This window comes from Furipterus horrens, unplaced genomic scaffold (genome assembly GCF_987537825.1).
Source record: "Furipterus horrens unplaced genomic scaffold, mFurHor1.1.pri manual_scaffold_3, whole genome shotgun sequence".
Lineage (NCBI taxonomy): Eukaryota > Metazoa > Chordata > Mammalia > Chiroptera > Furipteridae > Furipterus > Furipterus horrens.
This window is the reverse complement of record NW_028327173.1, coordinates 395,103-423,048: the sequence shown is the minus strand read 5'-3', so window position 1 is coordinate 423,048 and position 27,946 is coordinate 395,103. Positions and strand designations below refer to the sequence as shown.

Sequence of the window (27,946 nt, the reverse complement as noted above, 5' to 3'; positions counted from 1 at the left end):
AAGCTGGCGCCTTCGGGGCTGCGCCTGCGCAGTGTCTCGCCGCGAGGTGGGCTCTGATGCTGTTTGGGTCCCGGATCTGGTCCGGCGACGGTGATCGCAGAGCGACGGGGCCTGGGAGCGCGCCCGGGCAGGATGCCCGAGATCAGGGTCACCCCCCTGGGTGAGTGAGGGGCGCTGGGCCGGCGCCGGCGGGTGGCCTTGGGGTTGTGCCCGGCCGGTGCTATGCTTTGTCCCCCGGTCGCCTAACGGTGACCAGAGGCGGCATCGCTTGCAGCGGCTCTGGGCGCCCGAGCGCCGCGCTTCCGCCCCTTTGCTCGTGGGCAGAGGCTGCCGTCGCCTTTGTCCCCCGCCCCGCCAGGCCTCTGCTGCCGCCGGGCTCCTTGCCTCCCTCCTGCTCGCGTCTCGCGCCGCGTGGCCTGCAGCCTCAGCCGTGCAGCCCGGCGGCCCGCCGGCAGCTCAGCCCTGGATTTACCCGACCTCTGTCTGCCACGTTAAAAACAGTAGCTTCGCTTCCTGGGAAACACACACGTGCCCGTGTAGAAGCCTGAACAGCCCAGCACAGGGCGAGGGAGGCAGGATCACTCAGGGTCCCCGAAACGCGTCTTTCCTGCGCACACCCCTGGGCTGTCCCAGCGCCTGCCTCTTCCCTGGGCTGCGCGTCGCGAGCGCCTTCCCGTCCGGGTGCCCGCGCACCTCCGCGCCCTTCCCGGTGCGCGCTCTTCCTCCCAGGAGCCCCCTCCGCCCGTCCCGAGTGGGACGCGGAGCTGGTGACAGCTGCCGACCACCGCGAACGCCCCTGCCCAGCTGGGCCGGAGCACCGCCCCCTCCACCGCCCGCGCCGCGGTCACGCCCACGGCCTCGCGCAGCTGTTGGCACGGGCTCCCCTCTGGCTGCTGTGGCCCCACGCCCACCCTGCCCCTGGCTCCCCCTCCAGGGGCCTCTGCAGGACCCTCTTTCCAGCCTCTTTTCCATTTGACTCCTTTTCTCAACACCCACTTTCCTCCAACAGTCCCGCCTTTTTCCTGCTTCGGTTCCCCCAGCTGCACCTGGTTCCTCAGCCTCGGCACCACCGAAGCAGACCTGCTTCTCCGCTGCCTGCCGCTGCCATTCTTGCCTTGTGGGCTCCCTGGTCACGGGGCCAGGAGCGGGATGGGGGCTAGTCCTCGAGAAGCTTGCACCCATGACGCAGCTGCAGATGCCAGCCAGGAGCTTTGCTTCGGGCCACCCAGCCACAGGTGGTGGCCTGGAGGCCTCCCTCAGGCCTGGTCAGGTGGCTGGAGGGGGCGGTGCTCAGAGGGTTCAAAATGGAAAGCAGGCTGTTGGCTGTCATCGGGCCCTGCATGGTTGTGTCCCTTTCCGTCTGAGCTCTCAGGCCCCAGAGGAGGCCCCAGGTGGCCCTAAGAGGTGTCTGGGATGTGCCCTGGGCGGGCTTAGAAGTCAGGGACGGGGATGAAGCTCAGGTTCAGGGCTGGTCACTAGTTGCTGAATGGCTGGGGCCTTGTTTCCTCATTGGCTGAGCTAGAGCCACATGGGTAACCTCTGGTGGCACCACCAGGAGGTGCCTGCCACCTCTTGGGGGCAGGCCCTGGGGGAGGGGTCCCAGAGCCCAGATGTGACCCCAGCTGTCAGAAGGGGTGGTGAGGCCGCGCATAGTGCCCGTGTGCCTCCATTGGTGCTGGGACCGCGGGCCAGCACTGTTACCCCGCCCTTGGCCTTGAGTGTATGGGTGGGTCACAGAAGGTGGGCTGCGACCTTCTGCCATCTGAGCCGGGCAGCAGAGGCTGGAGTCGCAAAGGGGGTGCCCTTGAGCCAGAGCTCACCTGGTGGACTTGGAGCCAGGCCCCCTCCCTATGCACTCGCCTCGCGTCTGCTTGCGGAGGTGGCACTGTTCTCCGCTCAGGTGCAGCCACGGGCTTGTTTCCCGGCCCACGGGGGGCTCTGGGCCATGCTGGCAGCAGCTGGGGAGGGAGCTGGGGGATCGGTGGGGGAAGGGGTGTGGCAGCACCTCCCTGCTGTCGCTGCAGGGGCCGGCCAGGATGTGGGCCGAAGCTGCATCCTGGTCTCCATCGGGGGCAAGAACGTCATGCTGGACTGCGGGATGCACATGGGCTTCAGCGATGATGTGAGTCCTGCGGGTGGGCTGCCTGGAGGCCCGTATGGCTGCAGGGGGCCTGCCACCCGGCCTGTCTTTGTAGAGGCTCTGACACGTGGGATAGGGACATTTTGGGCAAGTGGGCGGTGTGGGAGGCAGGTGGGACTGGGCTCACTGTGTTCCTGGGCAGCCCTCCACCGCCTCACGACAGCTGGGCACCCTGCGTGGGCCAGTCTGCACAGAGAGGGTCCCTGGGCTTCTGTAGCACCGTGTGCGCCCGGCTGGGCTCCGTCACGGGTTCTGCCATTGCACCCCCCTGTGCTCTTGGAGGCTGTGAGCAGGCAGCGGTCCCGGTGCCGCCCCCGGATGGAGGTGCTGGTGTCCAGCTGCTGCCCGGAGCGCTGGCTGCCCTCCTCTCACCTGCAGACCCGGGCGGCTGCTGCATCCTGATGCTCTCTCTTGGCTTCTCAGAGGCGCTTCCCCGACTTTTCCTACATCACCCGCAATGGCCGGCTGACCGACTTCCTGGACTGTGTGATAATTAGGTGAGCCTCGTCCCGGGGCTGCTTGTGATAGTGCTGTGCCAACTCAAGCCTGCCCTGCTGTCAGGACCCTCCAGGGCCCAGGATCGCCGCTCTGGGTCTGTGGAGGCTGCAGGCGTGGGGTGTCGCTGGCCCAGAGTCTGTCCCAGGTTGCTCGGCCCCAGGCCTGGCCCTGCCCACCCTGGATGCTGGCCCTGGGAGTGGAGTCTGTGTGTGTGGTCGTAGGTGTTCACCGCTGTTCCTTGGTGGGCTGCAGCCCCACCTGTAGAGGGAGGGGTGGACAGTGCTGTGCCCCCCCAAGTGTTGTGGGTGAGAGCCTAGGTTCCCCAGGCAGATCAGCCCTCATCACGCCTCTAGATAGACGGTGAGCTACGATGGGCCCGTCTATAGCAGTGACCGCCCCCACCCCCCACCAGTCCTGGATTCTCAAAGGCCTTCCTGGGTGACTTTGTCCATCCTGCCGCTGACTTCCAGGTCCCTGTGCCTGGCTGAATGGGGCTCCTCCTTCCCTCCTTGCACCCTCATGCTCCCCTGGTACAAACTTTTCCAGGATCCAGCCCCCACAACCCTGACCTTCCCGTGACCAGCTTCCTGCGGGTCCCCCGGCCACGGCCACGAGTGCTGTGTTGTGGTCTGTTCTCAATTGCTCTGATTCTTGAGGTCTCCTGTCTTCTAAGATGAGGACTGAGCCCGCATCTGTGTCCACTGTGGACGGGCCAGCACTGCTGCGCCCGCGGCCCAGGGCCTCTCTGGGCCTCGTTCTGGCTCTGTCCCCACTCCTTCCGCCTCGGTCCGTGTGCCACGTGCGTCTTTCCACCCACCCACCAAAGACGCCAATTCCTGGCCCACTGTCCCCTTAGCTGCGTTTGTTTCTTCAAGGAACGTGTCCCCGTCTGACACACGTTTCAGCTTTGTTTTCTTGTTGCTAAACTAGATGTTTAGACTGTGAGGTCCAGGAAGATGGCCATTTCCGTCCGTCTGCTCAGTCCCCGCTCCCCAGAGCTGAGGACAGTGCCTGAGGCACAGGGGGCCCTTAGCTACCGCAGCGGGTGCTGAGGGGCTGCGGGGGTGGCTCAGGGGCTGGCTGACAGTGCCGCACCCCCAGCCACTTCCACCTGGACCACTGTGGGGCGCTGCCCTACTTCAGCGAGATGGTGGGCTACGACGGGCCCATCTACATGACCCAGCCCACCCAGGCCATCTGCCCCATCCTGCTGGAGGACTACCGCAAGATCGCTGTGGACAAGAAGGGCGAGGCCAACTTCTTCACCTCCCAGATGATCAAAGACTGTATGAAGAAGGTCGTGGCCGTCCACCTCCACCAGACAGTCCAGGTCAGCTTCGCAGACCCCGCATGTCAGGCACGGTGGGGCCGCCAGGAGGCAGCAGCGGGCCCGCCCCGGTTCCGCACTGGGGGCTGTGTGTGGTGCAGAGGGACAGGCTGGTGGGACTCTCGTGCCATCTGAGCACGGAGCGCCCTGTGTGCCGGCCGGGGCTGGCAGAGCCTGGGCCGTGATGGGCCGTGGGGTGTGCGCTCCCTCTGGGGAACTGTTGCGGGCAGCTCAGGAGGAGACGGGCCGAGAGCGGGTGGGGGCTCTAGTGGGTAACCTTGATTAAGACATCAGACTCGTCTCCTTTTCCTTAGTCTGTGGGTTTTGCTTGTCATTAGGTGCCTGCACATTCTGAGTCCTTTTATCCTGGTTGAACCTCTGTAAGTGTGTAGTGTGTGTTTATCATTAATAAGCTTTTCACCTTGAAGTGTCTTCCTGGTAATACGCTGATGCCAGCCCCACCTCCCCCACCTCTGGGAAGGGCTTGCGCGCTGCCGGCCTTTGTGTCGCAGGGTTTGGTCAGGGCTTCCAACCCACCTGGTGCCTGCCCTGCAGACTCCACGTTCCGTGAGGTCCCTTGGCCTTGGCTGTCACCATTCGCTTCCTGTAACTGTCCTGCTCTGTGTCTTTCCTTCATTGCTGATTTTGGATGGATTTTTTTTAATTCTCTTTCTGGCCCTGACCAGTGTGGCACAGTGGGTCGGGCATCATTCTGCAAAGCGAAATGTCATGGGTTTGATTCCCGGTCAGGGCACCTGCCTGGGCTGCAGGCCAGGTCCCTGCTTAGGAACTTGCAAGAGGCCGCTAATCCATGTGTCTCCACCTCACATTGATGTCACCCCCTCTTTCCCCCCTCACTAAACATAAATAATGAAAAAAAATTTTTTTAATTCTATTTCTCCTTTTGTTAGTAATGATATACTCTTATAATTAGTTTAACAGTAGAGATTGCCAAATGCATCCATGACCGCAAAAACCTAACGTGTAAGGGTCTCAACGCTTGCAGCCCCTTTAGTGCCCCGCCCACCCTGGTCTGAGGCCCAGGCTGTTACGTCTGTGCTTGTCTGTGCTTTGAGTCCTGGCAGGAATTGGTGTGCTGGGTGTCTCTCGATGTACCCCTGTTGCTCCTGTCTACCTGTGGTGCTCACTTCGTGTGGGATAATGTACCTCCTGCCTGAAGAGCATCTGTGCTTCTGGGTCTGCTGGGGACGAATCTCGGCTCACAGTGTCTGCGAAGGGGCTTATTTCGCCATCACTCTGGGAGGGCTTTTTCATCAGTGCAGAATTCTAGGTTGGCAACTACTCCCTCTCAGTCCTCTGTGTCTTCCCAGCCGCTCTTTGGAAGAGGGGCTTTTTCTTGGGCTGTGCAGACCCTGGGGGCTGCAGCGCGGTGTCCTCCAGGTCCCCGCAGGGCCGCTCTGCAGTCTGTGGCTCGGTGCCAAGGGGTAGATCCTGGCACTCCTGCCCTGCCGCCCTGGTCTTCCTGGGCTTGACACTGGGCACGCCCTTCTGTGCACTTCAGGCCACTCATCCTTCCTGGTTGCATCTAACGTGCTGTTAACTTCCTCCATTGCATTCTTATGTTGGGTCATTGTGGTACCTGGTTTTAGAATTTCCACTTTTTAAAAATAGTTACTGGTTGCTTGCCAGCATTCTTAACCCTCTTATCTCTGTGGGCATGTCAGTCACGGGACGCCCTTTTGACGTCTGCACCTGAGAGCACTTCAGGGCCGTGGCTGCCTCTGCAGGCTGCCACCTCTCGTGTTTCTGACCCTGTGGTCTCGTCCCCTCTTGAGTTGCTTCTGCTCGAAAGCTGGACGTCATCTGTGAGAAACAGGGAAGGACGAAAGGCCTAGGACGGCGTCATCTGCCTGTGCCCACCGCCCCCGCGTCAGCCCCTCCTGGCCTCTGCTGTCCTCGCTGACCAAGCCCTCTCCTCCCAGGTGGACGAGGAGCTGCAGATCAAGGCCTACTACGCGGGCCACGTGCTGGGGGCGGCCATGTTCCACATCAAAGTGGGCTCGGAGTCTGTGGTCTACACGGTGAGTGGGGGCCCACGGGCACCGTGGGCTGCCTGGGCAGGGGCAGAGGCACCTCCCTTAATGCCGCTCCTCCACAGGGTGATTACAACATGACCCCGGACCGGCACCTGGGGTGAGTCGGCTGGGGTCGGCGTTAGTTTCATCCTGGGGCGCCCTGCCCTGCCTCAGCCGTGTCCCTGTGTCCCCTGCGGGAGGCGGTCTCCTCCCGTCTTCCCTCGAGTGCTGCCCGGGCCCGTGCAGAGGGGGCTGCCGGTCAGGGCTCTTTCCTGGAAGGCCTTGGCTGGGCGCGGGGCTGGGGGGCAGCCGTTGCTCTCGGCCTATGACCGTGCGCACTGCCCACCCCGGGCCTCGCCAACTCTTCCAGAGCCGCGTGGGTCGACAAATGCCGCCCCAACCTGCTCATCACAGAGTCCACATATGCCACGACCATCCGGGACTCCAAGCGCTGCCGGGAGCGAGACTTCCTAAAGAAGGTCCACGAGACTGTGGAGCGTGGCGGAAAGGTAGCTGGCCGCGGCGGGGCGTCAGGCAGGGCTCTGGGCCCTGCGGTTCTGCGCACAGGGAGGAAAGCTTGCTGAGCACTGGCAAGGACAGCTCCCTCTGACCCTCTGTGGGGCGCTGGGGCCCCTCATTTCTCAGGTTCCAGCACAGACCAGAGCGTCTGGATAGATTATGGCTGGAGGAGGGGAAGGGGCAGGGGCAGGATCGGGGTGGGGGGGCCCCAGCTCTCAGGGATGCCTGGCTAAGACCCCCTAGCCTACAGGCCTGCAGCTGAAGGCTGCCAGCAGGGCTGCTCTTCACAGCAGCTGCTTCCTGAGAAGGGGCCACGGGGGACAGCTGCCCACCCACGGCGCTCGGATGTGGGCTTGACCAGGGTGGGCGGCGTGGCTGGGGCCCCCACCCACGCCGGCTTCGGACCGCGCCCGCAGGTGCTGATCCCCGTGTTCGCGCTGGGGCGCGCGCAGGAACTCTGCATCCTGCTGGAGACCTTCTGGTAGGTGCTGCCGGGACGGCTCCTGGGGGCCCCGGCCTGAGTGGGCGGCAGAGCGGGGGTGCCCAGTGGCTGAGGGCACCGCCCAAGCCCGAAGGCCTGTGACGCCGCGCGGGCACCGTCCTCTAGCAGGACGCGGGCTGAGGGCCGCCAGTGGGGCGACGCTGCCGGGCCTGCTCTGTCCGCAGGGAGCGCATGAACCTGAAGGCCCCCATCTACTTCTCCACGGGCCTGACCGAGAAGGCCAACCACTACTACAAGCTGTTCATCACCTGGACCAACCAGAAGATCCGGAAGACCTTCGTGCAGAGGAACATGTTCGAGTTCAAGCACATCAAGGCCTTCGACCGGGCTTTTGCTGACAACCCGGGGCCGATGGTGAGGCCCTGGCCGGGAGGGGCGGGCGCACCTGTCTGTGTCTGCGGCAGCCAAGACGTGCCACCAGGCTGGGGCACCGGCCAGTGCCGGGTGTCCTGGGTTCTCCCCTCGCGTCCAGGGAAAGACGGTGTTCGGGGGTGGGGTGGGGAGGACGCATGAGGGATGAGCAGGCGCTCTGAGGGCGGGGGAAGGGCCGGGCCCGCTGTGGAGCCTGTTTGGCCAGGTGTGGCCTGGGCGCAGACCGCCCTGACTGCTCCCACCCCTGCGCCCCGCCAGGTCGTGTTTGCCACCCCGGGGATGCTACATGCCGGCCAGTCCCTGCAGATCTTCCGGAAGTGGGCAGGGAACGAGAAGAACATGGTGAGGGGTCTGGGCCCTAGGATCACCCCTGGGAGGGCCTGTGAAGTTGGGCAGAGGCGGGGAGCCAGGGCTCTCTGGTTTGGGGACACTGCTGCTGTCAGGAGAGGGCTCCGTCCCCTGGGGCCCAGTGTCTGACCCAGGCAGCCCAGACACGCTGTGTTTCTGCCCTCTGCCCGTCCGCCAGCCAGGGTTCCCTCCTCCTGGGCGGGGTCACGGCGGTCAGACCTGGGCCCACCTGGGTCTGTGGTGAGGCACGCAAGCGGGGGCGGCCTCTGCCCAGAATTCAGGGGAGCAGGAAGGTGGGGCAGGCATGTCCCAAGGGGAAGCCCTGAGGCAGGAGGTGGGAGGCCGTGCAGCTGCCCACCAGCTCTGTCCCTTCCTGCCCTGCAGGTCATCATGCCCGGCTACTGCGTACAGGGCACCGTGGGCCACAAGATCCTCAGTGGGCAGCGCAAGCTGGAGATGGAGGGGCGGCAGGTGGTGAGTGCCCCCCCACCCCATCCCCTCTGGTGCCCCCTGGGCGGGTGGTGACGGCCCTGTGCACTGCCGCCACAGTTGGAGGTCCGGATGCAGGTGGAGTACATGTCCTTCAGCGCCCACGCGGACGCCAAGGGCATCATGCAGCTGGTGGGCCAGGCGGAGCCCGAGAACGTGCTGCTAGTGCACGGCGAGGCCAAGAAGATGGAGTTCCTGAGGCAGAAGATCGAGCAGGAGCTCCGTAGGTGGCCTGGGTCGCGAGGGCTGGGCTGGGGCGGTGGGGCGGGCGCAGACTGGGTCCACCTCGGGTCAGCGAGGCGGGGCTGGTCCGCCCTACTGACGCTCTCTCTGCTTCTTGGCCCAGGGGTCAGTTGCTACATGCCGGCCAACGGGGAGACGGTGACGCTGCCCACGAGCCCCAGCATCCCAGTGGGCATCTCCCTGGGGCTGCTGAAACGGGAAACGGCTCAGGGTACGCAGCGCAGGCAGGACAGGGGAGTGGGGCAGGGCTGGGGCGGGGCAGACCCCTGACTGCTCTGATCCCTGCCCTTCTCTAAAGGGTTGCTCCCTGATGCCAAAAAGCCCCGGCTCCTGCACGGCACCCTGATCATGAAGGACAGCGTGAGTGTGTGCAGGCAGCCATGGGGGGCAGGGCAGGGTGGGGGCTCCCACACTCTCTGACTTGCCCCTGCCCCGCAGAACTTCCGGCTGGTGTCCTCAGAGCAGGCCCTCAAGGAGCTGGGCCTGGCCGAGCACCAGCTGCGTTTCACCTGCCGGGTGCACCTGCACGACACACGGAAGGAGCAAGAGACGGCCGTGCGTGTCTACAGTCACCTGAAGAGGCAGGTGCCAGCCCCTCTGGCCCTGGGGGCGGGGGCGGTGAGGCAGGAGGGGTCTCACCACATCTCCCTGCAGCCTCCTCAAGGACCACTGTGTGCAGCACCTTCCCGATGGCTCGGTGACCGTGGAGTCCATCCTCATCCAGGCAGCCGCCCATTCAGAGGACCCAGGCACCAAGGTGCTGCTGGTCTCCTGGACCTACCAGGTATGTGGCAGGGCCCAGGAGGACCTGCCTCCCACAGTGGGTCAGGACAAGTGGGGTTCCCCGACCCATCACCCTGGGCTGCCTGGGAGGGCAGGACAACAGCCTCTGGCGTCCCGTAGGATGAAGAGCTGGGGAGCTACCTCACGTCCCTCCTCAAGAAGGGTCTGCCCCCGGCCCCCAGCGGAGGCAGCTGATGCCAGCAGGCCACCTGCCCTGTGCCCGGCCAGAGGGACCCAGGCTTCCGCTCTAGGATGGTGTCTGTGCCCTGATGTCCACTCTGTGGCTGTGCAGCCCACAGCTGGCCACGGCTCTCATCCGTGGGGACAACACCAGTGTCACATGTCTGCCCCAGTGGCTATTTTTGGTACGAGAAATAAATCACTTGCAGGCCTCTTCACATTTTATTTCTGCTTCTGGGTCCGGGATATTAACTTCCAGTAAAAACAGAACTGAAGGCTGCCGGCAAGTTGCTGTCCCGGTGCTCACATCTGTCTCCTGTGCCTGCCCCCACGGCAGCCCAGCTTGGGCAGGCCGGCCCCCGGCAGCCAGGGCTTGATGGCACAGGGCACATGGCGTGCAGAGCTGGGCAGTGTCCAGTGGCCTGGCCAAGTGAGCCAGGGGTGCCCTGACCTTGACTGGGAACCTGGGGGTCACCTGTGGCTTCGGTGTTATGGGTCCTGCAGACATGAGGCCGAAAGCTTTGGGACTGCTGGAAGCGGGACCTGGGGACAGATTCTAAGTCAACTCGGGGGCAGGGGTTCTCTGCAGGGGCCATGGAGCCCCTGCTCACTTTCAGAGCCCCTGTCTCAGCCTCCCTCCCCCACTGGCAACTCACAGGGCATGGGCCTGAGGGACTCGGGTACCTCACTCTAGTCCACTGGTCTCCTGCCTGAAGTCTTCTGGCCGACCTGAGGCACCGCTGCCCCCCGGGCCGTGGCTTTCCTGCTGGGCACAGGCTGGACTCCCAGTTGCTAGGATGACAGATGAGGGCCGTGATGGCGTGGCCACCAAGGGTCTGTCCAGCAAGGACCTAGCCTGGAGTGGGGGTTGATCAGTGGGGTACAAGCAGGGGCCTTTCCAGGCCGCCCTTTCTTACCAAGGTCTTCGAGGCCCCTGTATGCCACTGACTTCAGGAATAAGCCATGGGCTGGGGCCACACGCGCCTGGTGCCTGCCCAGGGGGTCCTGGCTCTCGAGAATTGTTTTCACCTGAGGAGGCGTCAAAGTCCCCAGCCCCACAGCCACCAGGATCGCTGTCATCCTCCGTACCTGCAACCCAAGGCCGACAGACTGCTACCGTGGCCTGAGTCCTCTCCCCTGCTCCCCACCCCTGGGAGGGCCTAGCACAGAGCCCACCTGTCTGTACAGGAAGGACTGGCTTTCGAACTCCAGGCTCCAGAACCGTAACCTGGGGACACGGGCACCTGTGAGGTCCAGGCTGCAGGGCGGCCCCAGCCCAGTCTGATCCCAGACCACGGGAGTGGGCTGGACAGGGCAGGGCGCCTGGAAAGACTACTGACTGGCACCCACCCTCTCCACCCCAGGGGCCTCCACTGACCACCCCACCCCTTAAAGGAAACCAACTGTCACTTGTGAGGGGGGGCAGCAGAGCCTTCTGCTGGCTGTGGGGGCGGGGGGCTCAGGTGGAGGAGCCAAGATCCTGGTACAGGCTCTGGGGCAGCTCAGCAGCCACCCACGCCTCGAGCCGGAGCTCTTCGGCCTGAGTCCAAGGCAGACTGCAGAAGTCCCCCCTCCCTTCAGTTCTGGCCCAAACCAGGAAGGCTTGAGAAGTCAGCGGCTGCCATGTGGCTGGAGGCCCCTGGTACAGCAATGGGGACAGCAGAACCAACCCTGTCAGGCTGGGCCGCAATCACTGGCCTAGGGCTTCAACTCCAACAAGACCTTTTCAGTGGCTGCCAAGACCCGTCCACTAGGCAGGAAGCCTTCTCTGTCCTCTGTCCCCGGCCTGCGGGAAGCAACTGCAGGGTCATGGGCACCATCCACCTGCTCAGTGCTCCCCCAACAGGCGTCTGGGACTTCCTGCCTCTGCACCGCCCTTGCAAGCGGAGGTGCTGGAGCTCCGTCTGGCCCCCGCAGCCCAGCACACGGGCTGCCTTCTCACCTGCTCTCCTGGGGCAGGACAAAGGGGCTGGCTGGGTCCGGGGACACCGAGGCTCGGCGCAGTGTGCGCACTGAGCTGGCGGCTGGGCTGCCGGCTGACTGGAAGGCACTGAAGTCGTGTGTCCCCAGGAGGTGCTGGGCAGCCTCCTGCATGGCAGCCACGTCCAAGCAGCTGCAGAGAGCCGGCTGTGTGGTCAGGAAGCGGCCGGCCAGGTGGGCCTGGCAGCACCCCATCCGCTCGGCCGTCACACCCCCACACTCACTTGGCCCGCAGTGCCCAGCACCGGTTTCGTTCAAACACAGACAGCTGGTCATGCCGGGGGCAGCCGGTGGCCAGGCGGTACAGGTAGGTCCTGGATGTGGCAGAGTAGCGGGCATGGAAGTCGCCAGGCACACGGAAGGCTTTCAGGACTCTGTGGGAGTGAGGGTAGGCACACCAGAGGAATGACCACGCCCACACAAGTGGCCCCTTGGTCTTCCACTATTACCCCCAAGAAGTTGTGTCCAGACACCAAGCCCTTCCTGGCCTCCGCTTCCAGGTGGCCTAGAGCAGAGGGTGCTCACCGGATGGCCGGGTGCCTCAGGTGGGTGTTGAGGGCCTGCGTCAGGACCTCGGGGGAGAAGGGTGGCCGGCCTGAGCGGCGCTGGACGTCCAGATGCGCCGCGTTGCTCAGGGCGTGGACCCCAGCATCTGTGCGGCTGGAGATGGTGAACTTCACCGGCACGACCGACTTCAGCCCCTCTGCGGCCTCCTGCGGGGACAGAGCCGCTGGGGGCGGGGCGGGCAGCGCAGAGGGAAGACCCAGTGCTTCCATAGGCGCGGGGCTCCCATCTGCCCCTCCCGGGGGTCGCCCTCCTCCATCCCAGGCGACAGGCCGACGGAGCTCACCTCCAGGTAGTTCTGGACCCCGACAGCGCGCTGGGCGCCCCTGACGGCCACGACCCCGCTGTGGGCAGAGACGGGCGCACGTCTGTGGGCAGATACGGCCCCGCCAGAGCACCACCCTATGAGGCCAACGCGGCCATTCCCTCCCGGTGTCGTGGCCCAAGGCCCGACGTAAGGATCCCAAATATACCTCCCGCCCTTCCCTTGCACGCAGGCTGCCCTCGGAGACCAGCTGTGGCGCCTCCCGTGGCGCCGCACTGCGCGTGGGGGTCGCGGGCACGGGGAGAGGTCCGGGGACGTACTTAAAATCGGTGCCCAAGTACTGGAAGTATACGAGATAGCGCGCCCGCACCGAACCCGCGGCCGGGCCCGAGCCCATGGTCGGATGAGACGGAACCGAGAGGAACTCGGTAGAGCCGGGGGTCGCACGTGGGCCTTGTGCGCGCGCGCAGGCAGCCTGGCCACGCCCCCGGTTGCTCCAGCGTTTGCGCCTTTGCGTTCACCCCGCCCCACGGCCGCCAAGGAGGGGGGAGCAGCAGAGGCGGGGTCAGAATTAGGGAGTGGGTACAAAGTGCCGGCCGCTGTGGAGCGCGCGGTCCCGACTCGGGCAGCGGCGTCCCGGGAGACGCTCTCGCAGCCCCGCGCTGACCGCAGCCCTCTCGTGTGTGTACTCATTCGCCCGCCTGGCCGCCCACTCACTCGCTCCGCAACCTTGCAGAGCGTGTCCTTCCGCCGCGTTCCGGCCTTGAGGGTTTTGCAAACGCCCCCGATTGCGCAACGGCCGGGTCGCTGGAGTGGGTGGGGCCCGTGCCCTCCCTGCGCCCTGCGGCCCGCCCGACGGCGCCCGACGTCCCGCTGCTGCTGAGCCTGCCCACCTCCCCGACCTGGAGTAGCCCGGGAAAACGAGCGGCGGAACCTCGGGGCTTTCGGGCCGGAGCTGGGCGTGCCCGCGGCCGCCAGGAGGGGTGTTTGGCGACGCTCCCCGGAGGTGACAGCGGGCGGCGGACTTTGGCGACGCTCCCCGGCGGTGACAGCGCGCGGCGCGCACGCTGCAGACTTTGGAGACGCTCCCCGGCGGTGACAGGCGGGGCGGGGTGGCTGCAAAGCGGCCTCGTTCCGGGGCGGGCGGGCGCTGAGGGCGGCGCGGGCGGGCGGACGAGCGGGCCGGGCTGGCCGAGGATGCCGCTCGGGGCGCCGCGGTCCTCGTGCCAGTGAGCGCCGCGCGCCGCCGCAGCCATGACGGTGGAGTTCGAGGAGTGCATCAAGGACTCGCCGCGCTTCAGGTGCGCCCGCGGGGCGCGCCCTTTGTGGGCGCCGGGGTCGCCGCCCCCTCGGGGCACCTGGGGAGGCCAGAGGGTGAGCGCGGGGCGGGGGCGTCGGTGCCCCTTTTGTGCCCGACGCGGAAGCCGGTTACGGGAGCTGGAGGACCCAGCCTCCGACAAAGCCTGCAGCGCTCCGGGACTAAGGGACGGAACAAAAGATGTCCCTTGTGCTGGTCACCTCGCGCGGAGGGCGCGCGCGTGGGGGCGGGGCTGCCGCCGGCTGGCCACCTCGCCGTGGGAGTGCCCACCCCTGCTTTGTGTCTGCACCTTCACGCTGGCCACCTGCGCCGGGCTGAGACGCTCCCCGGCCCTGCAGTCCCGCCCTGGCCGGGTCGTGTGGGCTCGTGGGGCGTCTTTCTCTGGATTCTGCTTTGGCCAGCGTGCCCAGAGCAGTGCATGGGGGGCAGTCACCTGGAGCCGCATGTAGGGCCGGGGCTGGCTGCTTGGCAGGGTGACCTCGGCGCCTGGAGGGGTGGGGGCTGGGCTGAGCAGATCGGTTAGAGGTTCTGGTGGGAGGTTCTGGGAGGCGGCCCGCCCTGGGTTTGTGTTTTTAGTGTTTTCTGGGAGCACAGGCGTGCTCACCCGTGGGCACCACACATTCCCCGTGTGCACGTCTGCCGTAACTGAGCACCTCCCATGTGCCAGGTGCACACGTGGGAGCTATGTCTGTTTGCACCTTTCCTTGAGGTGTCAGACCCTGGATGTGAACGTGTGGGTGAGCTGTACCCCTGTGCTGGCATGCTCGATACATGCGTGCAGGCTAATGATGGAGGCATGCATTGTCACATGTCACTTGATGTGAACACACGTGTATTATGTGTTCATCGTGCTGGTGTGTTGACAGCACACACATGTTAGTTTGTTCATGTGTGTCCCAGCATTGGGACACATGTCTGCGCTGTGCCACTGCTTGCATGCGCATGGGATAGCACAGGAGCACACCTGCCATGCTCTGTGCACATGGGCACTTGGTCATATGTGGTGTGTGTGCTGGGTCTTGGCGGTGCTGGCAAGGGGGCCTGTGTGTGCGTCAGTGGGGCTCAGCACCCCTGCTCTCATTGCCGGCCCCTGGAACCAGCCTCGCTCCCAGGGAGGCTGGGGGTGAGGGTCTGCTCGGCCCAGAGTGGCCCCAGGCCCCGGGCAGAGGGGCGGGGGCGACCGTCCCTGTTTGCCCATCCTCTGTTGCTGACTGATGGAGGGAGGGGGCATGAGGCACTCGCGGTCCTGGGCCCCCACTTCTGCCCGGGGTCTGCCAGGACCGGGCTGAGGGGTAGGTGCAGCCAGGGCCAGAGCTGGGGGCTTGGTCCTGGCAGAGACATACTGACCTTGCCCCGGCCCCTCCCGCAGAGCGGAGCCCAGCTCCTCCTCCCCGGCTCGCCTGGTCAGATGGGGACGCCGGCACCCCCTTCACATGCAGGCTTCCCCTCCCACAGCAGCCTGTTCTGCCCAGGGCACCCACAGTGGGCCCAGTGGCTGCCAGGCTTCCTCTGGCAGGAGGCTGCCCCTGTGGAAGTATCCAGCTGGGCCTGGGGGAGGGGCTCAGTGGACTCCTGGGACCCTGGGCCATAGAAGCCTTGCTCCGGGTTTGGGGTTCGGGAGTTGGGCTGAGATTTAGCGGGGGTTTGAAGCAACCCGGGGTCCCCCAGTCTGCTCAGCTTCAGGTGCAGCTGAGGATATAACCTGGGCTTCCTGGAGGTTGGCCTGAGGAGGGCGGGTCAGGGTGTGACAGGCGCGGAGGATGTGGTCAGTGATGTGGGGCCATGTGGCCCCAGCCATGGGAAGGGGGACCCTGCCTGTGCACTCCTGGCCTGGGGGGAGCCCCACAGTCCCCATGCACGTGGCTGGGGGGTCCCGACTCACCCAGACAGGCCTGGGGCCTCCACCCACCCCTTGTTCTTGGTGCCCCCTCCCTTGGGTGGGGCTCCAAGCACTGAGTCATGGCTTTGGGGTGGGGGGACTGGCCTCTCCCTCCTCCCCATCCTCCGAGCTGCTGAGGAAATCCTGGAGGGAGGGCAGGGGAGGAGGCCTCTGGTCCTCAGGGGCGAGGGAGGGAGAGCTGGCACACTGGTTCCCAGGGCGGCCCCACCCCTGCCGCGCTCCGGGGACCCGGAGCCCAGGCCCAAGGGTGGCAGCTCTCTGTGCAGCTGCGCAGGGCACGTGGGGTGGCTGGGGCTGCGGTGCCGCATCTCCCTCTGCAGCATCCTCTTCTGGGTGGGTGGTTCTTCCTTGCCCTGAGACCCTCTGAGGGGAAAGGGAGAGGCCAAAGCTGAGATCAGGGTCCTTGGGGTCCCAGCCTCCTGCAGTCAGACACACACCTCAGGCCACGCCTCAGGCAGTCCTGGGCGGGCTGCGGGACACTTGCTGGGGCCTGGGCCACCTCCGGTCCAAGCAGACAGCCTCTCTGACCTGTCTTTGCTCCACAAAGTAGTGCTCTGAGCCCCTTGGGACAGGATGGGCGCTGCTCAGAGAGGAGCCCGGGTCCTGCCAGGTGGCTGGTGGGGACATCACCGGGTCACTGGAGGTGCCCCTCCCCCCAGCTTCTAATGGAGATTCCCCCTGAGCTACACCCTGTATGAGGGACTAGGTCCAACCCCCCAGGCCTGGGAAACCCTGGGACACGCCCCTCCGCCTGCCCACCTCCCTCTGCCCGGGGGCCTGAGCCCCATTCCTGCTGTCCCTCATCCCCGGGGGGCCAGATGGGCCCAGCTCACCAGCTGAGTCGGGGGTTGGGGGTGGGGGGACTGAGATCCTGGCCTGATTTTTCTATTTCCTGTTCCTGGAGCATGAAGGGGGGGGATGTGTCACGTGCCTGATCCATCTGCCTCTGCCTTCCGGGGATTCTCCTGTCCGGCTCCTCTGGTGATGTCACGGGTTAACTCTCCCCTCCCCGCGACAGCGTCGCTGTCAGGCTGCCCCGGGGAGCGGTGCCTATGAGGCCTGACCCACCCCCTCCTGGCAGGTGGTGCCGTTCTGTGTTTTGGGGTTGGGGGAGTCGAGGGTCCCGTGGTCCTGAGGACATGGGAGGGAGCAGCCATCCCGTGCTCTGGGCTCCAGCTGAGGCAAATTCGTCACAGGGGCCACCGGGCTGGGGCGTAGGGTCCCTTTGGGCCTGGGCAGGAGGGTAGCTGGCCTGCCTTGTCCCACCTCGAGTTCCAGCGCCTCCCGCTGGCCTCAGACTCATCTGGCTTCTCTGCCCTGGGCTGCAGCAGCCTGACCCCAGACGGGGGTCACATCTGACTCGGCTTCCTCCTGACTGGGGTTGTGCTGGGCACTGGGCAGCTCTGGAGTCGGCTGGACCTGGGTCCCTGTCCTGCCCCCTCCTCCCAGGCAGCGGCAGCCTCTCCCAGCTTCCAGGTCCCGGCCTGCCTGAGGACCTTGGGGCATGCATGGGGCAGCAGACAGGAGCACACAGCCATTGGCCCGGAAGTGCCCGGGGAGGTGAAAGCCTGGCCGGACATGCAGTCTGGGTGGCTGGCGGCAGGCTGACCACGCTGCCCCCCCCCCCCCCCATCGCAGGGCGGCGATTGACGAGGTGGAGACAGATGTGGTCGAGATGGAGGCCAAAGTGGACAAGGTGAGGGGCCCGGTGCGCGCAGTCCGGCGCCGCCCTCCACCCCCACCCCCAGCCCCCCCATTTGTGTGCGTGGGTGCGTGTGGGCACACACCTGTGGCCCCTGGGGGCGCCGTCTATGTGCTGCACACAAGACATGGCCGTGTCGCCACCACCCCGGCTCGTGTGTCCACCGCTGGGTCTCCCCTGGCGGGGGGAAGGCCTTGGGGACTTCCTTGCAGGGTGTCTTCAGGGCAGGAGATGGCTGCCGTGGGGCTGTGTCCGAGGGACCAGGCTGGGCTGAGGTCGGTGGCAGGGGGAAGGAGGGGCAGCCCCCCTGAGGTCCTCAGTGGCTGGTCCTACTGGTCCACGGGCCCCCCAGCCCTGGGCTCTTGGCTGGGGCTTCCCTGTCCCGCTCCAACCTCCTGCTCTAGACCCACAGCCTGGGGGTTCCCACACGGTCCAGGGCCCAGTGGGCTCGGGGTGGAGGGCGGGCAATCTGGCCCCTTCCGGCCTGGAGCTGTGCAGGGGAGCTGGGCTCTGGGCGCTACAGGGCTCTGAGCTGCACCCTGCTGTCCTGGCCTTTCGGTGGTGTGGGGGGGGGCTGGAGGGGCTGACGAAGGCAGTTGGCCTGAGTGCCACCCCCCCACCCTGTCCTGTCCACAGCTGGTCAAGCTGTGTAGCGGCATGATCGAGGCCGGCAAGGCCTACGTCACAGCCAACAGGCTCTTTGTGAGTGGCGTCCGAGACCTGTCTCAGCAGTGCCACGGTGACACCGTCATCTCGGTGAGGGCGGCTGACCTCTCGTCAGGGGCGGGCACGGCCAGGCAGCCTCTCGAGGGTGCCCTGGCCCTGGGCACAGGTGGGCGTCTGTGCCGGGCGGCAGCGGTGGTTCGGTGGCCTGTGGCTGGGGAGGTGCTGGCCACTTGGGGTCATGGCTGTCCCATTTGAGCAAGGGTCTCCCCATGCTGCGCCTCCAGGGATGCTTGCAGAGGTTTGGAGACAGCCTCCAGGAGATGGTCAACTACCACATGGTAAGCCCCACCCCATGGGGGGATGTACTCAAGAGCCTGTCCAGGGGCTCATGGGGGGTGGGGGGGTGGCCAGCTTGGAGGGAGGCCATGTTTTGGCTCTTTCGGACTGTGGGATGGGGACATCGTGAGGCTCTCTGCTGTGTCCCAGGTGAGGGCCGGAAAGCGGAGAGGGCAAGGGAGGCGGCAACAGCTCAGGCCTGAGGGCGGCACGGCCCCTGGGTGACTCGGCCTTGCTGCCTCTGGGGCTGGGGCTGGGGCGGGGTGACCTCTAGCCCTCGGAGCCCCCAGCAGCAATACATGCAGCGGGGCCTGAGGCACTTGTGGGTGGTTGGACATTGGCCTGGGAGCCGGAGCCCCAGACTAAACATGGGGCCCCACCCCCTGCAGGGGAAGTCCAGAAATAAACCAGCTCGGAACAGCTTGTCCGGCCCTGTCTGTCTGTCTTCTTCCAGATAGGCCCCTGATGCGGGCAGATCAGATTCTGGGTCCCCTAAGGGCTGTGGGGAGCCCTCTGCTCCCGACAACGACCCACCCCCACTGCCCAGGCCCGTCACTTGGGAGCCCTGGCTCCAGCCCAGTCCTTCCTACTGCAGGTCCAACATCCTCACCATGGCCCCCAGGGCTAGGAGGCGGGGGCTCCTGGGGGCTGGGTGCCCTGCGAGTGCTCGCCTTGTGGGCCAGTGTGCCCTGGGCCGCACGCGGGGGCCCATCTGGGACAGCTTTGTCCTTCAGTCTGGCCTAGAGCCAGGAGGAGAAATGGGCCGGGGTCACAGCTGTCACCTCTGGGCACAACCCAGGCCTGGGGCCCACACCCACTCCTGGACCCTGTGAGAACGCCTCTGTGGGGATGACCAGCTGTGGTCCGGGCTGGGCTGGGCGGAGCTTTCCCTGGTTGTCACCTGGGAGGGACAGGGGCCTGGCCTCTGGGGTCCGGTGGGGTCAGGACGCTGACACGCCCGCTGTCCCTGGCCCCCAGATCCTGTTTGACCAGGCGCAGAGGTCCGTGAGGCAGCAGCTCCACAGCTTCATCAAGGAGTGAGTGGCCAAGGGGGGCCGGCCCCTCCCAGCCTGGGATGGGTCCGCGGGGCGCCTGTGCTGGGGGGGGAGCAGACACAGGCTTTACTGGGCGGTCCTGGGGCCTACACAGGAGGGGCCTCAACGCTGCTGGTGGGGGGCCCCACAAGGGCAAGAGCTTGGGAGGAGGGGCAAGGCTGGAGGGCAGAAGAGGCCTCAGGCAAGAGGTGAGGGCGGGACCATAGAAGCTGGGTGGTGGGAGGAGGTGAGGGCTGGTGGGGGGGTCTGAGCTCTGCACCTGTGTGTGCAGCTGGGGTGCCTATGACTCCCCTGAGTAATGTCACGTTGAACTTGAGTGCATGAGACTGGAGTCTAGGTTGAAGCTGGGGGTTAGCCCAGGCTGGACCAATTCTGAGAGTGAGGTGGTGAAGGGTAGTGGGGGGCTCTGGGAGGAGGAGGGGACCCCCAGTGCGAAGGCTACAGGGCTTAGGTCTGCCGTGGGGTGCAGGCAGGGAGGCAGGAAGGGGGGCCCTGCCCCAGAGCACGGAGGGCAGCCAGGAGCTTTGGGAGAGCAGTTCATGAAGGCGCACCAAATTCTCCCCTCCTGGGAGCCCTGATTTGACACCCCCCACCCTCAGGGATGTGCGGAAGTTCAAGGAGACCAAGAAGCAGTTTGACAAAGTGCGGGAGGACTTGGAGCTGTCCCTGGTGAGGAACGCCCAGGCCCCGAGGCACCGGCCACACGAGGTGGAGGAGGCCACAGGTGCCCTGACCCTCACCCGCAAGTGCTTCCGGCACCTGGCGCTGGACTACGTGCTGCAGGCGAGCCGCTGGGCATGGAGGGCTTGGTCCTCGAGTGGGGCAGGGGGTCCTGGGTCCTACAGACTGACAGCTGGTGTCCCAGGAGGCGCCTCTGGCTTGAGAAAACCTTCCGTGTCAGATCTTGGGAAGGTACATGGTGGGGGGCAGGTGAAGGCCCAGAGCTGGGGATGGGCCGGGACAAGCCAGGGGCTGCAGGCTGCAGGGGTGGAGGCCTGGGAGAACGTGCTGAGGGCAGGCTCGGAGGGCCTTGGAGCAGGCGTGAGAATTCCTGGCTTTGCCTGTGGGAGGGACCCAATGTCCTGATGGGGAAGGACTCCGGGGCCATGGGAGGATGGGGTTGGAATATGAAGATGAGCTGGGAGTCTCAGGGAACCACAAGCAGCCCAAGTGGACTCTGTGGCCAAGTGCAGGCCATGGGCTACCTCCACCTCAACACACCTCCCTGTTCACCCCCCACCCCCGGTAGATCAATGTCCTCCAGGCTAAGAAGAAGTTTGAGATCTTGGATTCGGTGAGTGCCTGGGGAGGGCGGCAGGGGTGCTGCCCGGAGCGCAGACACGAGTGGCAGGTGTGCGGGGGCGGGGCCTCACCCGTGCCTCCCGCCTGCAGATGCTGTCCTTCATGCGCGCCCAGTACAGCTTCTTCCAGCAGGGCTACAGCCTGCTGCACCAGCTGGACCCGTACATGAAGAAGCTGGCGGCCGAGGTGAGCCTGCGGCGAGGGGCGGGGCGCAGGCCAGGGTCTCCGCTGGGGTGGGCTCCTTCCCCCCCTGATGTCCCTCCCCGCAGCTGGACCAGCTGGTGATCGACTCAGCAGTGGAGAAGCGGGAGATGGAGCACCGGCACGCTGCCATCCAGCAGCGGGTGAGGCCCTGACCTCCCTCCTGGAGGCGGGGGTGCTGGGGGGACGCAGGCAGGAACCCCAAGAGGCCACCACCTCTATCCCTCTCCATACCGCTGATCTGAAGGGCCCACCAGCACATACACAGGCTCTGCCCCTTCCCCTAGGCTTGTCCACTCTGCTGGGGTTCCCCCGTCCTTAGGGCCCTTGACACGATGGAACAGGAGGGGCGGGGCGGCCATGGGGTCACTTAGAGGCCAGGACAGAGGTGGGCAGAGGTGGGCAGAGGGTCAGCCCCTCAGCACACAGACGGTGGGCCTTCCTCTGGGGCCTCAGTCGCTGGCTCCTACTGGAGCCTCTTGGTCACCTGCCAGACAATTGCCCCCACACTGCACAGGGTGGGGGTGTGCTGCAGGCAAAGCTGCCAGGTTCAGGATCACGCAGCGCAGGGACAGGTGGGGCTGAAGGCGGAGCTGTCACTCACTGGCACTCTCTCCTTCCGTCCACCCATCTTGCTCTGCCGCAGACGCTGCTGCAGGTGAGTGGGCGTCCACCCTGGGGGGCGGGAGTAAGGGGCGGGCCCGGTGGGCGGGGCCTCTACCCTCCCTCACCCCGAGGCCCTTCAGCACCAAGGACACCTCCCCGGGCCTCGGAGCTGCCCAGACCCCTGGGGCCCTGCGCTGTAACCCGTGGCTGGCAGCAGCAAGTCCACGGCTGAGCCGGGAGCAGCCCCCGTGGGAGCGGCAGCAGCTGTCCCTTCCTGGCCCTGCTCAGCCGGGGAGGCAGGTGGCTGGGCCTCCCTTCCCACTGCTGGACTCACAGGACAGCACTCAGTGTCCCCCGGCCTGGTGAATGCAGCTCTGTCCGGCAGGGAGCAGGCCCAGCTGGCGACATGAATGGGGGACGCCGGGTGGGGGAGGCGGCTTCCTTCCTGTTCCCAGAGCCCGCTGTCTCTGTAAGGCTGGGGTGGGGGAGGGGCCTGGGCTCTGGGGCCCCAGCAGTGATGTAAGGTGACCACCCCCAGGGGGTTTTGGGCAGGGGCCTTGCTCAGGTCCAGGGTGGGCGTTCATGGGGGTCCGGCTTCAACCTCCCCACCCAGGACTTCTCTTACGATGAGCCCAAAGCAGAGTTTGATGTGGATGCACCCAGTGGTGTGGTGATGGAGGGCTACCTCTTCAAGAGGGCCAGCAATGCCTTCAAGACTTGGAACAGGTGAGGGCGGGCCTTCCCGGGGGTGGGGCTGCAGGTGGGCCTGAGGCTGGCCGCGCCTGACCCCTCCTGGCCCATCCACCTGCCCAGGCGCTGGTTCTCCATCCAGAACAGCCAGCTGGTCTACCAGAAGAAGCTGAAGGTGCGTGCAGGGCCCCTCCCCACCTGGGCCCCGGGATGGGCTGAGGACAGTGATGGGCGTCATTGCCTGAGTGGTCGGGGGACAGAGAGCACTGGGGTCTCAGAGAGTCCGAGCCTGTGAGGCGGAGCAGTGAGTGGGTGGGCAGAGCTGGGTGCCGGGCACAAAGGGCCGCCGCGTGCTGCCCGCAGGACGTGCTGACCGTGGTGGTGGACGACCTCCGCCTGTGCTCCGTGAAGCCGTGTGAGGACATCGAGCGCAGGTTCTGCTTCGAGGTCGTGTCGCCCACCAAGTGAGGAGGCCCAGCCCGGCGGGGTCAGGGAGGGGGCCCCGTCCGCCCGGCCTGACGTCCCCTCCCTGCAGGAGCTGCATGCTGCAGGCTGATTCTGAGAAGCTCCGGCAGGCCTGGGTCCAAGCCGTGCAAGCCAGCATCGCCTCCGCCTACCGGGAGAGCCCAGACAGCTGCTACAGCGAGGTGCGGCCCCACCAGCGCCCTCCACGCGTGCGTGTGTGTGTGAGTGCACCTGCACATGTGCGTGTGTGGTCCTTGCTCTGGGGGCCCAGCCTGTGCTGGCGCCTCTGGTTGGGGAGGAGGAGGGGGCTTGCTGGGGAAACAGCCTGGAGCTCCCGGAGGGCTGAGCGGCCCCTTACGCCGTCCCCAGAGGCTGGATCGCACTGCATCCCCATCCACAAGCAGCATTGACTCCGCCACGGACTCCCGTGAGCGCGGCGCCAAGGGCGAGAGTGTGCTTCAGCGCGTGCAGAGCGTGGCCGGCAACGGGCAGTGTGGCGACTGCGGCCAGCCGGACCCACGCTGGGCCAGCATCAACCTGGGCGTGCTGCTCTGCATCGAGTGCTCCGGCATCCACAGGTGCGCCTGGGCGCCGCGTGGGGGGCTGGCGGGCCGAGCAGCCGCTCACCCTGGCCTCCCCACTCTCTAGGAGCCTGGGGGTCCACTGCTCCAAGGTGCGGTCCCTGACACTGGACTCGTGGGAGCCTGAGCTGCTGAAGGTGGGTGTGGGGCCATCGCAGGCCACCGGCCGCCAGCAGGGGTGCGGCCGGGGGTGGGGGGGCTGTGCGTGCACCGGGGCTGAGGCGCACACCCTGTCCCCTGCCAGCTGATGTGTGAGCTTGGAAACAGCACTGTGAACCAGATCTACGAGGCCCAGTGGGAGGGACTGGGCAGCAAGAAGCCCACGGCCGGCAGCCCCAGGTGAGGTGGGCGCGGCTTGGACGGGGCGGCCAGCCCCTGCCCTGAGCGAGGCCTCACGTCCTCCTGGGTCCAGGCAGGACAAGGAGGCGTGGATCAAGGACAAGTACGTGGAAAAGAAGTTCCTGCGGAAGCCACCCTCCACGCTGGCTCGGGAGGCCCCACGGCGCTGGCGGGCCCGGAAGTGCCCGGGCCACCACAGCTCCCCCCGCGCTCCCGCCACCCGCCACAAGGTCCGGATGGAGCCTGTCCTGCCCTCCGTGGCTGCTCTGTCCTCAGGTGGGAGGGCTGCTGGCTCACCTGGACACGGGTGGGAGGGTTGCCGCGGGGGTGAGCCACGAAGCCCAGACTGGGGGAGGTCAGGACAGGGCAGGGCAGGAGACGGGGCTGAGGGGCGCACAGCGCGACGGCCCTGGGTCTCCCGCCCCTGCTCAGGTGCTGTGGAGCGTAGGTTCCGCCGGGATTCCCTCTTCTGCCCGGATGAGCTGGACTCCCTCTTCTCCTATTTCGATGCAGGGGCTGCCGCGGCTGGTCCACGCAGTAAGTGCTGGGAGTGCCTGGCCCCTGCCGCCCCCCAGCCCAGCCAGGGCAGCAGGGCAGGACCAGGCGGGGCTCCCCCCACCCCCCGGAGGGTGGACCACCATGGCCACTTGCTGGGGGACTGGCAGGACAGCTGGTTTTTGCAAGGGGGACAGGGCTTGGAGGTGGTGTCACGGGAGGCTGATCTGGGGGTGGGGAGAACGGGGTCGAGCTGGGCTAGGGCTGGGGTCATACCTTGAGGGGCTAGGGTCACACTGATTTGGAGGCCAAGGCCGTGGCCCTGAAGTCATGTGTGTGAGTGTGCGTGTGCTGTGTGCACATGGGAGTACATATGTCATAGTGTGCATGCAGGTGTGTATTGTGAGTATTGCATGTGCATGTGTGTGCTGGGGGCCTGGAAAGCCCCTGACACAGTCGTGACCCTTTCTCACCTCTTCTGGAGGTGGGAGCAGCGGCCCCGAGGGCTGCCTGCTCCGGCTGGTCAGCACCCACTGGCCTGGGGCACGTCCGGAGCCTCCCTGGGCAGTGTGGGCAGAAGGCACGGACCTCGGCCAGGAATCGGCAGCGCTGCCGGGGTGGCGACAGGCAGCAGAGGGCGCTGCTTCACCGTCCCTGATACCGGACTCCTGTGCAAAGGCTGCCTTGGGGAGCTGGGCCCAGAGCCCCCACAGTGCTGCCCAGGGGCCCTGCCTCCAGGGCTGGGCAGTGACCTCCTAGCCACAGTGACCACCACGCCACCGTCCTGCGGGGCCTTGACCTGCCTGAGGGCGGCTGTCCAGGGAGCGCTGTCCATGACTCGTTTCTCCCCTTTGCTCCCATCCTGGGCAGGGCTCCCCTTGCTCCCTAATGGGGGCTGGTACGCCCCCAGGGGCGTTCCCCGGAGGATGGTTGGGGTCCGGGAAGGAGTCGTGGATGCTTAGGACCCCCTCTGCCCACGGACCCCGCAGGTCTGAGCAGCGACAGTGGCTTAGGGGGTAGCTCCGACGGCAGCTCAGATGTCCTGGCCTTCGGCGTGGGCTCTGTGGTGGACAGCGTCACTGAAGAGGGTGGGTGTACGTGTCCAACCTCTGGCGCAGACCCCCACCCCCAGCCCTCCTCCCCTGCTCTGACCGCCCCCCTCCTCCCCGCAGAGGGCGCAGAGTCCGAGGAGTCCAGTGGCGAGGCTGATGGAGAGGCAGAGGCCTGGGGCCTGGCGGATGTGCGCGAGCTGCACCCAGGGCTCCTGGCGCACCGAGCCGCGCGCACTCGCGACCTCCCGGCGCTGGCCGCGGCGCTGGCCCACGGGGCGGAGGTCAACTGGGCAGACACAGAGGACGAGGGCAAGACGCCACTGGTGCAGGCCGTGCTGGGGGTGAGCGGGGCTGAGGCCCGGCGGCCAGACACCGGTGCACGCTGACACACTGGCGTCTTCAAGCTCCTCTGGCAGCTTGTACGCAGGGCTCCTGCCCTCCACTGGCGTGGGCCGGGCGCGGTCTGGCCGGGGGAGCCCGGGGCCCTCCGAGGGGCCATCCCCTGGGCTCAGTCTGACCTGTCCCTGTTACCCCAGGGCTCCTTGATCATCTGTGAATTCCTCCTGCAAAACGGAGCGGACGTGAACCAAAGAGACAGCCGCGGCCGGGCGCCCCTGCACCACGCCACGCTCCTGGGCCACACCGGGTGAGTCACAGGTGCTCCTGCTTGCCTTTGGGGCTGTGTGGCCTGGGCGCGCCCCAACTCGTCTCCTCTGCCCCTCAGCCAGGTCTGCCTGTTCTTGAAGCGGGGCGCCGACCAGCACGCTTTGGACCACGAGCAGCAGGACCCGCTGAGCATCGCGATTCAGGAGGCTAACGCTGATATCGTTACTCTGTGAGCGCGCAGGCGGCGGGCGGGGCATCCGCATGGGGCGGTGCGTGGGCGGAGCGGGGCGCTGCGGGCGCTGTGGGGGGGCGGGGCGGGGCGCTGTGGGGGTGGGGTGCGGGGCGCCCTCACACCGCCCGCTTCTCAGGCTGCGTCTGGCGCGCATGGCCGAGGAGATGCGGGAGGCGGAGGCGCCCCCGGGCCAGCCGGGCCCGCTGGCGGGCAGCAGCCCCACGGAGCTCCAGTACCGCAGGTGCATCCAGGAGTTCATCAGCCTCCACCTGGAGGAAAGCTAGGAGCCCAGCCGCCGCCGCTGGCCCTTCTCCCGAGAGCCCCGGGGCCCGGGTGCTCCTGGGGACCCCGCAGCCTGCTCTGCCCGCCTTGGAGCTGCCTGAAACCCCAGGGCCGAGGGAGGTACCCCAGCACTGAGTCTCCTGAAGCCCCAGAGGTGCTGTGTCGTCTGGCGCCCCTCACCCCGTGCGGGACGCTATGTCTTCAGGTGACTCTTTTCTCGGGGGCCTGGGTTGCTTATGTCACAAATTACTCTCAAGGCTCTGTGTCATCTCGTGTCCCCCTGTCCCAGGGGCCCGTGTCACCTCGTGTTCCCTGTCCTCGGGGCCCATGTCACCTTCAACCCTTCTGTCCCAGGGGCTTGTGTCACCTTGTGCCCCCCTGTCCCAGGGACCTGTGTTATCTTGTGCCCCCAGTTTTATTGCCCCAGATACCGACCTGCTAGTTAGGTCCCTCCGACACACCCCCCAGAGCCCCTCCACTAGGCCCTGAGGCTGGTGGCTGGCCACCAGCCCCTTGCGAGGGCAGAAGGGGCAGCCCATCCAGGGAATCAACCCGTGTACCTCACTTCGTGACCCCGGCATCCAGGCTGGGCTTCTCTGGTGCTGGGGTGGGGGGTATCTGCCATGGAGCCGCAGCCCTGGCTGGACGCGGGCGTCCCGAGGCCACGTGGCTGGCCACGTAGGCCCCAACCTGGGTGGCCCTAGACCAGGTCCCTGCCTCCTCCAGAGGTACTTGGCTCAGAGCAGGTGCATAAAGGACTTTGGCACTTTGCACCCCTGCATTCGATGTTTTGTCACGGACTGAGTGGATTTTCTACAGCCACCTCGTTCTCACTTTGTCTTGCCTCTTTTCTCTGGACTCTGGAGGACCACCTTGACCCTAGCTCTGTCTGCTGCTGGGGGGAGGCCCCTGCAGCTCTGCCCTCCACTCGCCAGCTCAGCACTTGGGCTGGGCCCTCGGACGGGTCAGGTCCCGCGGCTCCCTCCCCAGGGCCTACGATGCCTTCTGCGTTCCCTGTTCTTGGAACCCTGGGGCAGCAGCTGGGCCTCTCCCCAGCTCGAGTCCTTGATCAGGCCACGGCCAATTGGCTGGTCACTATGCAAAGGCTGCCCAAGGAGGCTCCATGGGTGGCAAGGTGGGCACTGGCTGGGCCCCCAAGTCCCTCACCTGCTGGCTGTGATCCCTAAAGAGCAGAATTAACTCCTTCCTCTCTCCCTGCTTGAGCTCTGTCCCCACTTCCCACCCCACCGCCTGTCAGGGTGTTGCACCCGGACCTCAGGCTGGTGGGACCGCCCACTCCAGGTCACTCAGTAATAAACTGCCGCTTGCACTGCTGCCTGTCTTTGGCTCACCCGCCTCACTCTGCTGTCTCAGCTGGGGACGGGGTGTCTCTGGGTCCCCTGCCTTGCCTGAAGAGGGTAGCAGCAGAGCCCCAAAATGATGCAATAAGCCAGAACCCAGGAGCCTAACGGGAGCCTGGGGCTTCTTTGGTGACAATGGACTCCCGACACCCCAGCCCCTATTCTCTGGCCTGTCTGCCCTTCTCTGGCCTGGACTGTGGCTTCTGGTGGGAGTAAGGGTGGATGCCACTGGCAGGGATGGTCTAGGCCTCATCTTGGCCCTTGGGTGAGCCCCGGTCCTGCTAGGTGGCCCTGTGCTCGGTGTCTTCCTGTCCCCCAGTCCCCAAAGTCTCTGTGGCTCCAAGGAGTGTGGAGGTGCAGCCCAAGATTTCTGGATCGCTCTGGAAGGGTGGTTGGGGAGGCAGGCACAGGTTCTAGCCACCAGGTGGAGTTGCCAGTTTTATTACAAAGCAGCCCAAGGTTATCAAGTGCCTCAGCCTGGCCCTGCCCTTCCTCCCACCTGCCCTGAGCT

At 66.1% G+C, this 27,946-nt stretch overlaps 3 protein-coding genes across 8 annotated transcripts; 2 read left to right on the top strand and 1 right to left on the bottom strand.

The window, feature by feature from the left end:
• The first annotated feature begins 2 nt into the window (after positions 1 to 2).
• Positions 3 to 9,519, top strand: INTS11 (integrator complex subunit 11). Its single transcript, XM_090268420.1, has 17 exons — positions 3 to 160; positions 2,025 to 2,122; positions 2,564 to 2,637; positions 3,740 to 3,968; positions 5,909 to 6,007; positions 6,085 to 6,119; positions 6,372 to 6,510; positions 6,937 to 7,001; positions 7,187 to 7,376; positions 7,653 to 7,736; positions 8,127 to 8,216; positions 8,292 to 8,454; positions 8,578 to 8,685; positions 8,773 to 8,834; positions 8,913 to 9,055; positions 9,129 to 9,258; positions 9,378 to 9,519. Exons 1-17 carry the CDS (start codon positions 133 to 135, stop codon positions 9,450 to 9,452), a joined length of 1,812 nt encoding a protein of 603 aa, XP_090124546.1. The 5' UTR covers positions 3 to 132; the 3' UTR covers positions 9,453 to 9,519.
• Positions 9,367 to 12,741, bottom strand: PUSL1 (pseudouridine synthase like 1). 5 transcript variants are annotated; one of them, XM_090268426.1, is made up of 9 exons: positions 12,567 to 12,739; positions 12,268 to 12,325; positions 11,943 to 12,130; positions 11,642 to 11,791; positions 11,380 to 11,550; positions 10,614 to 10,665; positions 10,355 to 10,526; positions 10,094 to 10,229; positions 9,915 to 9,980 (listed from the first exon to the last, which is right to left on the bottom strand). In XM_090268426.1, exons 1-8 carry the CDS (start codon positions 12,641 to 12,643, stop codon positions 10,123 to 10,125), a joined length of 975 nt encoding a protein of 324 aa, XP_090124552.1. In that variant the 5' UTR covers positions 12,644 to 12,739; the 3' UTR covers positions 9,915 to 9,980; positions 10,094 to 10,122. The 5 variants fall into 5 exon arrangements, with proteins under 5 accessions (XP_090124548.1, XP_090124549.1, XP_090124552.1 ...); XM_090268422.1 differs by lacking the exon at positions 10,094 to 10,229 and having other exon boundaries at positions 9,367 to 9,980; positions 12,268 to 12,349; positions 12,567 to 12,738; XM_090268423.1 differs by lacking the exon at positions 10,094 to 10,229 and having other exon boundaries at positions 9,370 to 9,980; positions 12,567 to 12,737.
• Positions 12,742 to 13,376: 635 nt separating this feature from the next.
• Positions 13,377 to 27,425, top strand: ACAP3 (ArfGAP with coiled-coil, ankyrin repeat and PH domains 3). Of its 2 annotated transcripts, none has more exons than XM_090268419.1 (24): positions 13,377 to 13,547; positions 17,103 to 17,160; positions 17,803 to 17,922; positions 18,117 to 18,170; positions 19,147 to 19,205; positions 19,823 to 20,006; positions 20,473 to 20,517; positions 20,616 to 20,711; positions 20,795 to 20,869; positions 21,373 to 21,384; positions 21,946 to 22,058; positions 22,146 to 22,197; positions 22,386 to 22,486; positions 22,558 to 22,669; positions 22,857 to 23,065; positions 23,136 to 23,205; positions 23,313 to 23,407; positions 23,481 to 23,683; positions 23,840 to 23,944; positions 24,892 to 24,990; positions 25,075 to 25,295; positions 25,491 to 25,600; positions 25,679 to 25,789; positions 25,929 to 27,425. In XM_090268419.1, the coding sequence occupies exons 1-24, from the start codon at positions 13,501 to 13,503 to the stop codon at positions 26,074 to 26,076; spliced, it is 2,499 nt and encodes an 832-aa protein (XP_090124545.1). In that variant the 5' UTR covers positions 13,377 to 13,500; the 3' UTR covers positions 26,077 to 27,425. The 2 variants fall into 2 exon arrangements, with proteins under 2 accessions (XP_090124545.1, XP_090124544.1); XM_090268418.1 differs by having other exon boundaries at positions 24,883 to 24,990.
• The last annotated feature ends 521 nt before the right edge of the window (positions 27,426 to 27,946 follow it).

What these genes read in the sequence shown, in the direction of transcription:
- PUSL1 (XM_090268422.1), bottom strand. Translation starts at nt 12,643, where the DNA reads ATGGGCTCGGGCCCGGCCGCGGGTTCGGTGCGGGCGCGCTATCTCGTA. An exon ending in TACTTGGGCACCGATTTTAA is followed by an intron (nt 12,350 to 12,566) that starts GTACGTCCCCGG and finishes ATCTGCCCACAG; the next exon opens with ACGTGCGCCCGTCTCTGCCC. An exon ending in TGCTGGGCACTGCGGGCCAA is followed by an intron (nt 11,551 to 11,641) that starts GTGAGTGTGGGG and finishes GGCTCTCTGCAG; the next exon opens with CTGCTTGGACGTGGCTGCCA.
- ACAP3 (XM_090268418.1), top strand. Translation starts at nt 13,501, where the DNA reads ATGACGGTGGAGTTCGAGGAGTGCATCAAGGACTCGCCGCGCTTCAG. An exon ending in TGCCGCGGCTGGTCCACGCA is followed by an intron (nt 23,945 to 24,882) that starts GTAAGTGCTGGG and finishes CTCTGCCCACGG; the next exon opens with ACCCCGCAGGTCTGAGCAGC. An exon ending in TGGTGCAGGCCGTGCTGGGG is followed by an intron (nt 25,296 to 25,490) that starts GTGAGCGGGGCT and finishes CTGTTACCCCAG; the next exon opens with GGCTCCTTGATCATCTGTGA.
- INTS11 (XM_090268420.1), top strand. Translation starts at nt 133, where the DNA reads ATGCCCGAGATCAGGGTCACCCCCCTGG. An exon ending in GAAGATCGAGCAGGAGCTCC is followed by an intron (nt 8,455 to 8,577) that starts GTAGGTGGCCTG and finishes TTCTTGGCCCAG; the next exon opens with GGGTCAGTTGCTACATGCCG. An exon ending in TGGTCTCCTGGACCTACCAG is followed by an intron (nt 9,259 to 9,377) that starts GTATGTGGCAGG and finishes GGCGTCCCGTAG; the next exon opens with GATGAAGAGCTGGGGAGCTA.